At 37.3% G+C, this 15,900-nt stretch overlaps 1 protein-coding gene across 2 annotated transcripts in view; it reads right to left on the reverse strand.

Annotated features, from left to right (window-relative positions):
* Positions 1–3,340: 3,340 nt before the first annotated feature.
* Positions 3,341–15,900, reverse strand: part of LOC144976705 (C-type mannose receptor 2-like) — a 48,874-nt gene continuing 36,314 nt past the window's right edge. For both annotated transcript variants that reach the window (XM_078921060.1, XM_078921061.1), the window contains exons 11-13: positions 4,950–5,036; positions 4,523–4,585; positions 3,341–3,936 (exon numbers count right to left, since the gene is read on the reverse strand). In XM_078921060.1, the coding sequence (XP_078777186.1) occupies positions 3,572–3,936; positions 4,523–4,585; positions 4,950–5,036 (515 nt within the window). In that variant the 3' untranslated portion in view covers positions 3,341–3,571. The remainder of the gene's footprint in view (positions 3,937–4,522; positions 4,586–4,949; positions 5,037–15,900) is intronic.

The raw sequence follows: 15,900 nt of genomic DNA on the forward strand, positions 1-15,900 counted from the left end.
CGATCAAAACAAACACGAAGAAGAAATAGATATGATTTCTGTGCCACTTCGTATGACGCATGCGCAGCTGGAAAAGTAACACATTTCTATGACGTTTTGTGATACGTTTCCGAGGAATCCCCAGTTTAAAATAGATTGACCTCTGTAGTCTGAGACTTCGCAAGCGTAGTCAGAGACTTGATAGTCAGGGACGAAGTCTGACTCCATGAATAGCTTACTTTCCGTAGTCTCTGACTTTCCCAAGTCTTAGACTACAAAGTCTCAGACTTTGCTATGGTCTGAGACTACCATAGTCCCGCTCCATGAATCAGACCCCTGGGCTCTGATTCATGGAGCGGGACTACGACGGTAGTCTGAGACTATATCCCTAGTCTCAGACTAAAAGGCGTTGTAAGATATTCATGAAGCCGGACTACGCAAAGTCTCAGACTAAACGAGGGACTAAACGGGTGAAATTTACACCCGCGATTTAGCAGGCGTAAATATCGTAGTCTGGGACTAAAAATCAAAACAAATATGGCTGCTATCATCGCATACCGACGACGTATGCGGAGAAATCAGCTTAACCTTCAGCGATCCCGAAATTTTAGAGATAGAACCCACCCTTTTGAGGTTTTCAGTGATATACAAGTGTATAAGACAAAATATCCTCGCCCTAACGGATAGAAGACTCATTAGAATATGACGTAGATAGAAAGGGTGTGTTTACCCCTCTTTTGCAAGTACTTATAACATTACGATTCTACGCAACTGGGATGTTCCAAAACGCAGTGGCGGATTTGATTGGAGTGAGTCAACCCACTGTCAGTAGAACTATCACTCGTGTCACCGAGGCTCTTCTTCGGTTGAAAAACCAATATATTCGTATGCCGACACAGCAGGAGGCGGATATATCCAAATTAAAATTTTTCAATATGCACAGATTTCCAAACGTATTCGGGTGCATTGATGGTACACAAGTTCCAATCCAGGCACCCAGCGAGCAGGAACACGAGTTCGTAAACAGGAAAAACGTCCATTCAATCAATGTGCAGGTAAGTTATATCAAACCTCTCTTTCTCTGCCTCACATATCCATAGGCATTAACACACAAACACGCACACATATTCATGTGTGGGTAATGCCTTTCGAGAATCACTCGGCGCATAGTTAGGTCATTGGAAAAGGCTCTTTACTCACATTCTCTCGCGCACCCAGGTGTAAAATCTAAACAGAGATGTCTGTCGGAAAATTGTAATATCGCCTAACAGGAGTCATGTTAATATCGCCTAGCAGGCGTCATATCTCGTTCTACATTTTACGTGTTGCTGTTGGTCAACGACCCTTTGTTAAGCGCTTTGAACACGTTTAGTGGATATCGCGCTATATAAATTATACATGCTCTAGTTAAGGGTGTGTAGGCATCGGTAGCCGGGTGATTTAGGCGTTCTTTGGGCTGAATGTACGAGCTTCGAACCCAATTCCAATGTTGTGCGGCTATGTGGTCTAGTGGTATGACATTCGCTTTCGGATCGGAAGTTCCTGGGTTCGAGCCTCGCTCTGCACATAGTTGAGTCCTTGGAAAAGGCTCTTTACTCACATTCTCTCACCGTACTCAGGTGTAAAATGAGTACCTGGTCGTTAACAGTTTTGTCTTTGTCCGAAAAATTGTAATATCGCCTAACAGGCGTCATGTCCTGTCTACATGTTAAATGTTGCTGTTGACCAGCGACCCCTTGTAAAGCGCTTTGAGCACATTTAGTGGATATTGCGCTATATAAACGCTCAAAGCTCAAAATATGTTTCACTCCACCCAGGTGAAAATTGGTATCTGGTCGTTTACATAGTGTGTAATAGCGTTGTATTTGTCAGGAAAAAAATGTAAATGGTCTGATGCTGATGGTGTTTAATATTACATGTGCTACTGGTTGGGGTACGTAATGGGAGCGATCTATATTCAAGTTTTCATCAAATCAAGTCATCAACCACATGATTTGTTGCTGCCCAACGATTTGATATTTCATAACAAATGTAAATATGCTGCTTTGTTTATAAACGTTGCAAACATACCCGTGTGTACACATGGGAACAAAATGACCAAGATATTTCAAAAGCTGTGAACAACTTTTCAATAAGTGGGCCACCTTGAGCACATATTCCTATGTGACCAATGACCTCAAACACACTGAAAAGTAATAAAGATCATCCCCATTGTGCAGTGCTTCGAGTCACAGCATGGCTAGACCGTGGATAAGCATTACATAAGTGTCATCGTTACTTATATATTTTTCACAAAACATTACACACATTCATAAACAATTTCTACAGCCCTAAAATTAAATAGTCTCTCACTATTTTTTCTTTACTCTTCCCTCCCATCTCTCTCTCCCTCCAGTCACCCCGTCTCTCTCTCTCTCTCTCTCTCTCTCTCTCTCTCTCTCTTTCTCTCTCTCTCTCTCTCTTTTACATAAAATAACAGACACGTTTCGTTCCATGTGGTTTGTGATGCAGACCTTATTTTCATCAACGTTGTCGCAAATTGCCCTGGCTCTGTGCACGATGCCCAAGTGCTCAGACAGTCACCACTGTTCGCGGCATTTGAAGGAAACCAAAGGCCTCTTCAAGGGATAATACTAGGGGACAGTGGGTATATGATCCGCCCATGGCTGATGACGCCTCTCAGAAATCCTCGTACTCGCAGAGAAAGGCAGTACAATCATTCACACAGCGCAACTCGAGCAACGATTGAGAGATGCATTGACGTGGCAAAACAAAGCTTTCATTGCTTGCGAGCAGTTCTACGACTGAAACCAACGAAAGTTTGCAAGGTCATTGTTGTCTGCCTAATGCTGCACAACAGAGCCAGACGTTCTCGTTTCCCCCCACCAGATTCTTCTGAGTCAAGCTCGAGCAGCTCTGACTCTGAAAATGACATGGCTGAAGACAATCCTGGCGATACAACTGAAAGAGGAAGGACAGCTGCCGGGAAGGCTGTTCGGGACAGAATTGTTATGAACATCTGAAAATCTCTTTTGTGGTAAGTAACATTACATTTAATTGGATTAATTCATTCAGACATATGACATCAATTTACTTCAGAAATATATCTCTTTTGCTTTTAAAAAAGTTAAAACAGAGCACATGTTGTGTGTGTGTGTGTGTGTGTGTGTGTGTGTGTGTGTGTGTGTGTGTGAAAAATTGTAAACCTCTGGCAATGCAAACTGGGAATGCACGTACCAGTGGCCTCTACACAAAGTAAGCCTCTCTCTCTCTCTCTCTCTCTCTCTCTCTCTATCTATCTATCTCTCTCTCTCTATCTATCTCTCTCTCTTTCTTTCCATAGAGTAGGACCAGTGGGCAATTAAATTTTGCCTTTTAAGCTTTTAATAAAGTTTGAAATTGTTTGGTTTATTCTTTTACTAAGGGAAACAAAATTGTTTAAAAAATGGTTACGCTCCGAAAAAAATGCCTCAAACCAATCTTACTGGTTCGAAAGCAACATAAACAACATAAACAAAGAGTAACAAGAATACATGTTTAGATCATTTCACTTTTGGGTACAAAAATTGGGTAGGGCGAGCTGTTTCATCAATTAAGTTCCAGTTTGGTCTCTGAGCTGCCGCAACTGCTCTTCCATTAGCTGTATTTTGAGTTTATTTTTCTGAATTTCACTTCTAAGAAATTCTTTCCAGAGCTTTTCACTTTCATTTTCTTCTGTTTCAGCACACTCAGCCTCAGGTCGTAAAATTGGGCGATTCACACTGCCTTTCTTGGATTTTCTAGTAAGGATGGACTGAAGCCGAGATGGTGTGCTGGCTGGTCTCTCTTGTATCGGCATAACACTTGCTGAACCTGGTGTGTCGTGTGATGCCATTGATGTATTTGGAAGCTGTATTTCTAAAGTCACATTGGGTGAAGTGGGCCTATCCATCTGTGGCGTTGATTGGATTTCAAATCCTGAAAATGAGGAATAAAATGCACTCTCCATATTTTACGGAATTTAAAGATACTCTCCACAGACACTAAGTATTATAACTAATGAACATTTTATCTGAACATCTTAGTATACTCTGTGTTTTGATGTAACGTGTAATTTTTTATACAAATAAATGAGAACGTGTCATTACCTTAATGATGATGTATATTTCCATACACCTTGCATCTTATTATTATTCTAACTTTTCTTCTTCTTCTTCTTCTTCTTCTTCTTCTTCTTCTTCTTCTTTATAATAATAATTATAATAATAATAATAATAATAATAATAATAATAATAATAATAATAATAATAATTTAATAATAATAATAATAATAATAATAATAATAATAATAATAATAATTAATAATTATTATTATTATTATTATTATTATTATTATTATTATTATTATTATTATTATTATTATTATTATTATTATTATTATTATTATTATATTTTAGATTATAAATGTCAGTAATCCATAATATGAAACAAAGTCGACTGTCATGTCATGTCATTTAGGTACCTCTGCACAATTGAAGAAACAAAATCAAAATAATAGGCTTACCCATTGTTTGAAACGTTGTTCCTGAAGGAAAGATAAAATCACCATCTGGACCCATCACCGACACTGAAATCAGACAGATGGAAGAATTTGTTAAGTGTGCGTGATTCACATTTTTATAGTTAAAATTGAATTTCAAATTACAGTCAATATGACATAGTGGGTTCGGACCCTGTTTGGGTCATACCTAGGCCTTAAATTGTTAATCTGTCAGGCTTCGGTCGACAATTATGGGATCAGCGTATGGTCTTAAAATGTAACAACAACTCGCGTTTTAATTCTTTTAAAATATCACTTTATCATTATTTTAAAATTTCCAATCATCCTAATTTTTTTCAGTCGGACCCCCCCCCCCCCCCGCCTTTTCCTCCACCATTCCGCTCCATCATTTTTATTAACTGCATTCTAAAACAATAATCAAAATACATACCAGACTGAGAAGTGTTGGGCTGTGACCATAGGGGTGTATTGACAGGGCTGCTTGTCCGCACCGAAACCCATGTGTCAGTCGTTTCATCTGTGGAAAAGCAGTCTATAAAATATTAATCATGTTGATTGAATGTGTTTAAATAGAGTTCCATTAATACTATTATTGAGTTGTTTTAATTTAAAATGTGCCGTATAATCTACACATGAATTTGTCGAACCGAGAAAGGTTCCACTGCAATAAAAATGGCTGTGTTTGCAGATTTGATTTGATTTGTCTTTGGTATGTATCGGTTTGGTTTTCCCTTTTTATTGTTACATGTATTTTCTTTATTTCGTTTGTGCTCTAACAGCAAAGTTATCATCTGCAGTGTATACTGAACTATGTTATGATGTCAATTAGAATTGGATCTTATCCGTACATTTACTGACCGAATAATCATCAAATGTATCCGCGGATAAACGGGTAATCATCGAATAATTTAGTTCTAGTAATAATATTATAGTAATGGGTGGGAACAGACTGCTCATTGGGATAATAATAATAACAATACTAATAATAATAATAATAATAATAATAATAATAATAATAATAATAATAATAATAATAATAATAATAATAATATAATAATAATAATAATAATAGTAATAATAATAATAATAATAATAATAATAGTAATAATAATAATAATACCAGTGAGAGTTGAGGAAAAAAAAAAAAGGGGGGGGGGGGGGGGGTGAGGTGGCTTTGTTGTTTAAAAAACAAGACTCATAAAGAATGACAACTTGAAATTCTTCAAAATAATACTTTATACCTTGGAATAATAATACATGGAAGGTAAGCGGCTTCTTCGCGCAGTCGCAAAGTTGATGCCAGTGGGCGGAGCTCAGCCGCCATATTGAAAAGCCGAGGAAACGATTGTTTATCATAGAAACTATAGACTTGAGTGATGGAAATCATCTTGTGTTGCCGATTAAAACACTCACCTACTAAGGGAATTTAGTCATTGTGATGTTGTAAAATACCTTGCAAAGGCAATATTGATTAGATTATTTTATTCGTTCAATTCTGAAGCCAAAGCACTATCACTACGCACGGTTCGATTTGCTTTGCTTGTTGGTTATATGACATGAATATAAGTATAAGGAAAAAGGGAGGAGTATGTATGAGTAAACACTTGTAAAATATCAAGCAACCGCACAGAAAGTAATGGAAGTGCAAGCTCGAATTAAAGATATCGAAAAATAAGAAGTGGATCCGGTCGGAATCGAACCTGCGTGCCACGAGACGGCATATTTCGCTTGGCCAAGAAGAGAGAACAGCAAGTAGACCATTCGGTCATCCGCTACCAATCTTTACTTGTTACTGGTCACAGTGGCTCAGTTGGTTAGAACGTTGGCTTCGTAACCAGGAGGTCTGGGGTTCGGTTCCCGGCCGCGTCATATTCCTCAAAAGCAGAAAACTCCACATGAACCCAATCACAACCGAGCTATTTCGGTCAAGGACAAGTGCAGAAAGCAGACGTTACAAAAGATAAGGGGATAAAAGTAGAAGAAAGCATACATCTCCTGCAAGAATGCAGGAGGCCCTCCCAACCACCCACCACTTTTAGCTGACTCTTACAGCACAAAGTTTCGGGGTAGGAATTACATTTAAAACCAGGCCACCCTACACGACCACAATTCTTAATCCTTTCACAGCTAGATTAGATTTCACGTCAAATATGAGTCGATCCTGTACAGTTTTCATCACAGATTAGTCTAAAGCGCGCTCGAGTCGCATCACATGGACTATTTCTAGGTGAAACTGCATAAGTCAGTCATGTATAGACAAACGTACGTTTGGTTTTGGTTCGGTTCAACTCAAACCTAGCCATGAAAGGGTTAATGGTGACAACTTAAAATGTGGACGTACCACTGCAGCTATAGAAGTAGTAGAGTAAGCTACCCAATTGCTGCGGGGTGGACAGGGGCAACCGGATAAAAATTCTGGCTGCAAAGGGACTCGAACCCGAGACCTTTGGCGTGACAGTCCAATGCTCTACCAACTGAACTAACGGGACCCCCGCTACTAGAGCTATGAATTACCACAATTCATCAAAAATTAAGTCACAAAATGCTATTTACATTTTATATTCATTTGTGTAAAGTGACAAAAAAAGACATTATTAACACAAAATATCATGGTCACACAAAAAGGTTCATTGTTTGATCATAATTCACTAAGATTTCAAAATAAAACAAAAATCCCAGCAATTTCATTACTAGTTCATCATTAATAGTTATTACAGAAGTCTGTCATGGCGAGACTGGATTTTACGTCATTCATCATTCAATCCTCTACAGTTCAGAAATTAGCGCCTGGGTTGCGACTCGAGCCCTCCGAGTGCTCGAGGTGAAAGTTGTAGCGGATGGAATGATGTTTGACGTGAAATCCAGCCTAGCCAGGAAAGGGTTATACACAAACATTTTTGCCTCTTTAAAAAAATCACACAAGTTAATAATGACATTGTTACTGCCCTGTAAATAAAATGAATTTGTTAAGAACTTGACGGCTTTTACACATTAGCTTCTTTTTCAATTGTTCACTGTACGGTTTACCAGCATAGAAATACCTGACCTGAATATATTTCTCAGCTATTGCTTTTAGTAGAAGAATCAAATGATTCTCAGTCCCCTCATGATCAAACATATGAGAATGAAATAATGTAGAAAAAACGGGTTTATTGACGAAAGACTTCATCATGAAGTTCATGATGCTTAGCAAAAGTTTATGGCAATCATATCGATTGAAATGAACATGATATTGACCTACAGTTGCAACATATATTCTGAAATGCTTTTCAGAAATTAAACAGACATCAATAACTCCACTAGAAGGAATTTGCAACCCCCCTTTGTTCTTAACATCCACTGATCATCGCGATTCGGATTTCCACCGATGAGTGAATCGCCGTAACTATGGCCGTAACGAAGGAATGTTTTGGTCTCCCCAATATGGCGGAAGCGGCCAACGATTGGCTTCAGTATTATGACGTCATCCTCTTTCCATCTATTTTTATTCCAAGCTCTATACACACTTACGGAAAAGCGATCATATTATAATAAATGGTCATTAATTTTTATTTGTCAAAATACCACAATTGGCAGCTGTAAGCAACACGATAACACTTTGATGACACATCGCTAACACACTACACTGTCTAGGTCTACGTCATCACACGACTGCACTCACTGCACTCCCGACTCAGCCTTACCTTTAAGTAGGCAATTGCAAGAATTTTTCAAAATAGTGATATGGGTATTAATTTAGCGTAGGAAAATAAAGGGGAGTAAAACATTTACTGGAGTGAAAAAATTATCACTCTATCTCAACTGGTTAAAAAGTTATGACTGTTTATGTGGTGGAAAATCTCTATATAGCTTAATAGGAAAATATGTGACCAAAACACAGCAATCCAATGGATCTTCTTCTTCTAGGTTCCATGCCTGGTCCAGGCTTCGGATACTGCATGAATTATCTCTCTCCATTCCTCCCTGTCTCTTGCTTTTTCAAACAGCTTGTTAGGTTGGTGAAGCCCTTCAGTTGGTCTATGAGTGTTTTTCTTTGTCTCCCCCGGGCGCGTTTACCAGGTATTTTTCCACAACTTGCCAGATATTCATTCTTATCTTTCCTTACTATGTGTCCGAAAAAGGATTAGTTGTCGATCCGCTATTAAGGGCATTAGTTTCCTTTGTTGGTATGTTTGTTTTAGCACTTCTTCGTTCGTTTTGTGTGCAGTATACGATATTCTCTGCATCCTTCTCAAGCACCACATTTCAAAAGCTTCAATGTTCTTTTGTGTTTCTGCATTTGTAGTCCAGCTTTCGCATCCGTATAACAAGATTGGCCACACGTAGCACTTCAAGACTCGGAATCTAATCCCGAACGACATCTGTTTGTTTTTCAAAATGTTTCCCAGGTCCATGAAGGCCTGTTTGGTTTGAGTTATTCTTGCTCGTATGTCTCGGTTACATCTTCCATCTGTTGTCACTATTGAACCTAGGTATTTAAAACTTTCTACGTTGGTAAGTTGCTCGCCGTGAATCGTTATATTGCAGGTGTTGTTGTTTTCGGGGTTTTTCTGTATTACCATGCATTCCGTTTTGGTGATATTCACTTCCATTCCATATCCAATGGATAATCAAGTATAATTCAGAAACTGCTTCAGATACAACTATGAAATTTTTACATGCGGTAATTCAACATCTCTGTAATACATTGCAAACAGAAAAAGAATTATTTATTGAGAGAGAAAAGTATAGTTTAGAGCTGAAACAGCTGAAATCAAGGAAAAATAGATCACGACATGCAAATGAATGACCTATTGTAATTTTGGAAAAGTCAACAATAAAATATTTATTCACATGAAGATAGACCAATTACACCACTAAATTGGCGTCATTTAGTTGTTCACTTTGAACTTTTCAAAATGAAAATAGACCTCATAAAAGCAAAGATATGGACTGATAAATGTTTGAGGTGGTGTATTAGTGTTTAAAATGATCGAAAATAGGTGATTTTAAAAACTTCCGCTCCCCCGTTCTCCAAAATTGAACTGTCGCCCGTCAAAGGATGAAAAACGTCAAAATCAAAATCGATCAGAAAAAAAAAGAAAGAGAATCGTAACTTATAAAATGAATGCATGGACATGAAAACGCCAATTAATTGAATAATGTAAAACAAAAATAACTTACATTAATTGAATATATTGTAAGAAAAACAGTTGTAAAGTTTTGATGTGGATTGACGAAGTTATCTCTCAAGTAAAAAATAAGCGCAGCAGACGACAGGAAGGGAATCAATATTATAAGAAAATAGCTACTTCTGCAAACAATCGAGGACAAGTTCTATTTTTTGGGGAGCTATAACTTTTGAGTGCAACCATATTTTGCTCTGAAATTTTTAGAGAAGCTACTTAAATATACGAGTATATCTCAGAAGGACGTCTGTTTTATCTGTTGACCACCAGTTCATATTTTATCAGCGGATAATCGTTACAGTTCTATGTCAAATGCACTGTCAGATTATCACAAGCAATCTCTCTCTCTCTCTCTCTCTCTCTCTCTCTCTCTCTCTCTCTCTCACACACACACACACACACATATATATATATAACACCTACACAACTCGTTCCACAACATAGAATAGACGCAGACAATTTTGATCTTGTGCGTATTAGCCTCACACTCTCACAAATGACTTGACACTCAACGACACACTTTCAGAGAAAAAAACGCTGAGTAAGCAAAGCTTTCTTAGTCACTTAGGCCTACCTTGTGCAATGCCACTGGTCAGGTTCGTGTTCGAACCCAAGATCCCCATCACCAAGTCCTCAAAAGGGATTGGCTGTGTGGGCGGACCTCCTCCTTGTTTCTTCCTGCTTCCTTCGAAGGACCAAACTTTTAAGATCCTTCCACTTCTTTTTGATGTGGTCTTGACTTCTCCCGTGCCCTTCGATGGCATTAACTCTAGGAAGTGGTTATTCAGTATCTGATACTGAATAGTGCTTTGCCACTATTCAGTATCCACAAGGAACTCTTTTTTATAGAGAGAGTGAAAAGTGCGACAATCTCGGTTGAACTGCTGACCTACTTCCAGATTGAACAATTGAACACGTGCAGCAACTGACAGCCCCGATTCAAAGTTGTAAAAATATTTTGATCGTAATTTTTTAATTTCTGCTATGGTGCAATTAACATAGTTCAAAATATCAAAGTAAGAGTGGCATTCAAATACATTTTAAAATATCTACATAGACATGATTAAATGTCACTTAATGTTTAGTGACACCATGGCTTGGTGGATATAAGCTGTTTGACTCTGAGCTTAAGGTTCGAGAGTTCAAATCCCGGCAGGGATAACTTTTTTTTTTCCCCAATATTTTAAAAATTCCTTCTGTCTATTGATTTTTTTAAAACTTTTGTTTTAATAATTTTATTTGCCTGTAATATGCTTTAATGTTGATATTATACTATTGTTATTTTGTTATTATATATTATTATTATTATTTATTATTATTATTATTATTATTATTATTATTATTATTATTATTATTATTATTATTTTATTATTATTATTTATACTTACTTACTATTATTATTATTATTGTTGTTGTTGTAATCGTCATCATCATCATTATTATGATTATTATTTTTTTTTAATCAAGTAGTTCGAGTAATTTAATCAGTTATCGATTTATTACGAATATCTTTTATGTGTTATAATCTCGTTGTTTTTCATTGATGTGCTCTTCTATTGTTTATTATTTTTTTAAGTCTTGCTTTTTTTTTTTGGTCTCATTTGTTGTTGTTGTTGTTGTTGTGTTGTTGTTGTTCTTTGTTTGTTTGTTTGTTTGTTTGGTCATCTAAGACAAACCCGATTCATTATAAATATGTGGCCGACTTTCTGCCATTATTAATTGAGCGATGTACTTCCGTGAATTAATTGCCGTATTATATTAAAATTTACGTGATTATAATAATAATAATAATAATAATAATAATAATAATAATAATAATAATAATAATAATAATAATAATAGATAATGATATAATAATAATAATAATAATAATAATAATAATAATAATAATAATAATAATAATGATAATAATAATAATGATAATAATAAATAATAATAATAATAATAATAATAATAATAATAATAATAATAATAATAATGATAAAAATAATAATAATAATAAAAATATTAATAATAATAATAATAATAATAATAATAATAATAATAATAATAATAATAATAATAATAATAATAATAAAAATTTAATAATAATAATAATAATAATAATAATAATAATAATAATAATAATAATAATAATAATAATAATAATGATTTAATAGATATACTGAATATTAGACTACAATTGACATCTATTTTCTGAATACAGGTGGTATTTTTAGGGGTGTTTCTTTTTTTACGAAACCTGCCAAAACATGCCGAACCCGGACAAAGTTATGGGAAGTAGGTAGCAGTGGGGAGTGAACCTGGGACTCAGGGAAGTGTACACCATTGGGGAGTGAACCTGGGACTGGGTTTCGTAAAAAAAAAAGCAATTATTTTTTTATGAAACCCGACAATATCCACAAAGTTATGGAAAGAAAGTAGGCAACAGTGGGGGAGTGAACCCGAGGACTCAGGGAAGTGTAGACTATTGGGGAGTAAACCTAAGTCTATGGTTTTTCGGTGGGTTTTGTAAAAAAGTAATTGCTTCATTCTCGTCTGGTATCCAACTCCCATAGTCCGGCTTCATTTCCCACTAGTATCTATCTTCCATAGTCCCAGGTTCATTTCCACTGATATCCTCTTCTCACAGTCCAGGTTCACTCCCAACCGGTGTGCACTTCCCTGAATCCGGTTCATTGCCCAATAGTGCCCCCTTCCCATAACTTTTGACAATTTCAGTAGGTTTCGAAATAAAGTACATTCTGAGCTCACTGTCCACTGGTATCAGCCTCTCGCAGTCCCAGGTTCAATCCTCATCGGTGTCCAAATCTCAAATTCAATCCCCACTGCTGCCTACTTCCCATAACTTTGTCGGGTTGTGGCGTGTTTCGTAAAAAGTAATTCCCCTCCCCGTTGGTATTGCTTTTTTACAAAATCCAGAGTCCCAGGTTCAGTCCCCACAAGTGTACTTCCCTGAATCGCAAGATCACCCCCACTGTTGTCTACTTCAATAACTTTGTCGGATATTGCCAGGTTTCGTTGGATTTCGTAAAAAAGTAATTGCTTTTATATGAAACTCGCTGAAAACAACCAAAAACCATAGTCTCAGGTTCACTCCCCACTGGTGTACACTTCCCTGAGTCTCAGGTTCACTCCCCACTGTTGCCTACTTCCCACAACTTTGTCGGATATTGCCGGGTTTCATAAAAAAGTAATTGCTTTTATGTGAAACTCGCTGAAACCCGCCGAAAACCATAGTCTCAAGTTCACTCCCCACTGGTGTACACTTCCCTGAGTCTCAGGTTCACTCCCCACTGTTGCCTACTTCCCACAACTGTGTCGGATATTGCCTGGTTTCGTAAAAAAAGTAATTGCTTTTATGTGAAACTCCTTGAAACCCGCCGAAAACCAAAGTCTCAGGTTTACTCCCCACTGGTGTACACTTCCCTGAGTCTCAGGTTCACTCCCCACTGTTGCCTACTTCCCATAACTTTGTCGGATATTGCCGGGTTTCGTAAAAAAGTGAATGCTTTTATGTGAAACTCGCTGAAACTCGCCGAAAACCATAGTCTCAGGTTCATCCATGAGTAGACCATTCCCCTATTGGCGTCTTAGGTTCACTTTGAACTTTTAATGAAAATAGCCATAAAGCGTTTGGACGCATTTGTTGGGTGGTGCATTTTGTAAAAATAATAATGGTGATTTTTAAAAACCCGCCGTCCCCGTCCCAAGTTAAACTTCGCCCTCAGGTGAACACTTTCAACCAAATCGTCGAGGTCTACTATCCAAATGAATTGCCATGACATAAAACTTTCTGGATATTGCCAGTATTACATGATTTTGTAAAAAAACATTGCTGTTTTTTGATTGAAATACTAAGTATAAGCCAGCGCGAAAAACATATCTAGTATACAATAGCTAACTTTCATTGAGGTCACAGTTCCTATCTTTGGACTACTTTCACCTTTGGCCCATATTTGTCTGGTTTTCGTATTAATACTATATTCGAATCTCTGTTTCCCCCCCCCAGTTATTTTTATCTACAAACCCGTTACCAGTTCAGTCAAAGCACTGTGTAATTATCCATGAATCTCAGTCTCTCTCTCCTCCCCCCCCTACACACACACACACACACACACACACACACACACTGCTCTACTCTCATAATTTTGATATATAGCCAGCTACACATCTCGTTTCCACAAAAATAAATAGCCCAGTAAATTTTGAACGCGCGTATAGCCTCCAGTTCACACCATGCTTGACACTACGACCACTTTCAGCAAAAAACGCTGTCTAACAAATTTCTTAGTACACTTAGTATGTGCAACCATCGGTCAGGTTACGTGATTGACCAAAACCCATCACAAGTCTCAGATTGCTGATGTGGCAAGAACCTCCTCCTTTTCGTATCGTTCTGAAGGCAAATAAACGCTTCATATCTTTATGATTGTCTAACATATTCCGTAGCCTGATACGATGGCATTAACTCTATTGGTAATCTTGTCCCAAATCTCCTTGTTTTTTTTTACCGTTATGCCATTCTGGAAGGCAGACAACAGGCAAGCTGCCTCCGTTGATATCTCCTCCAACATCACGAGTGTTTCTTGGTCTGTGAAATTCGGTTTTTTAATTCTTTTTGCTGACTCCATGCTTCGAAAGATTTTTTAAAACACGAGTAAAACGAACAAGAATAGGAAATAGATTTGATTGATCTGTGGTAGTTCGCATGCGCAGTTAGAAAAGTATCACATTTCTATTACGGGTTTTCTTACTTTCCCGGGGACTTTGCAAGCGTAGTCCGAGACTTGATAGTCATGGACAAAGTCAGACTCCATGAATAGCTTACTTTCCGTAGTCCCGGACTTCCCAAAGTCTTAGACTACAAAGTCTCAGACTTTGCTATAGTCTGAGACTACCATAGTCCCGCTCCATGAATCAGACCCCAGGCGATTTTCCAATGAAGTCCTTCAGATGTGTCAGCAACGTTCTCAGTTCTTAGTTGTCTTCCCCAAGAACAGTTACCTTGAACTTTGCCGGTAACCGCCACAAATTCAAACTATCCCTTTCGCACGACACGTCCACATGTCCAAAGAAACTCGGTTGTCTCTCTGTTATGAACCTGAAAAACATTCTTTCCTTATATTCCTTTTCATTTAAACATTACTTTTTGACACCTGATTCAATCCGCTATGATAAGATTTTAGAGCTGTGCGCCACAGCTGCCGATGGGGAAGTCTGTGGCGAAATTTAAAATCCTCGATCCTGCTCTTTGAGGTAAAACCACAAGGACAGCTGTTCCATATACTGTATTACTTACTACCTTACCGAAGTTCCGTCTCCCTGCAGAAGTTGAATATCATGGAACGCCATTCGTCACGCTCAAGGGCCATTACTGAGCAGTCGATTATCTTTTTGCCAGTTGTTGATCCTCATTTCTTATCCAGGACTTCCATATAGTATAAGAAATAAACTTTGGAGAAAAAAAGTGAGGATAATTATTAATATTAGATTAACCAGTTAACTGCATTACTCGTGAAAGACAGGTAATTAAAAATTTGGCCAGAAAACTCGTCCTTCAGATATCGATCAACTTCGATAACCCTCATCTTGTCAACAACAACTCTCGAACTTCGGCGAAGTCCCGGGTTTGAGAGTTTTTGCCAAGATGAGAGCCATTTAAATCGATCGATATTTGAAGGACGAGTTTTCAGGCCAAATGTTTAAATATGTGTTTTTCCAGAGTACGTCAGAGAGGTAGGGGAAGCGAACAAGAGCACCTGTCCGTACAATGCAACAACTGTGATTCCCTTGAATGCATTTTCAAGTAATAAATAAATGAATGAATTAACATATGAATAAATAAATAACATACTGGATTCATCCACAATATAATTGGATCTACAAACCTGAAATCTAAGAAGGAAAAGACAATGACGTGCATTTATTTACAGGTCTGATAACCCAATTCATCATGTTGTTATGGAATTTTCAAAAAAGCATTGTCCATTAAAAACAATGTTAAAATATGCCCATAATTGGATTCGGATGTCAGACCTGCATATATGTATACGTAGATCGAAATGAAAACCTCGTAAATACCTGTAGTGATGTAGCGGTCGGTGTTCAATGTTCGGGAAAATCCAAAGCACAACATTGTCTTGTACGATGACGCCGATGAAAACATATTCCCACAAAAATACGCAAAAAAAACAAACAAAATGTAGGATA

This window comes from Berghia stephanieae, chromosome 7 (genome assembly GCF_034508935.2).
Source record: "Berghia stephanieae isolate SIO BIC M18660-M18661 chromosome 7, UCSD_Bste_1.3, whole genome shotgun sequence".
Classification (NCBI taxonomy): Eukaryota; Metazoa; Mollusca; class Gastropoda; order Nudibranchia; family Aeolidiidae; genus Berghia; species Berghia stephanieae.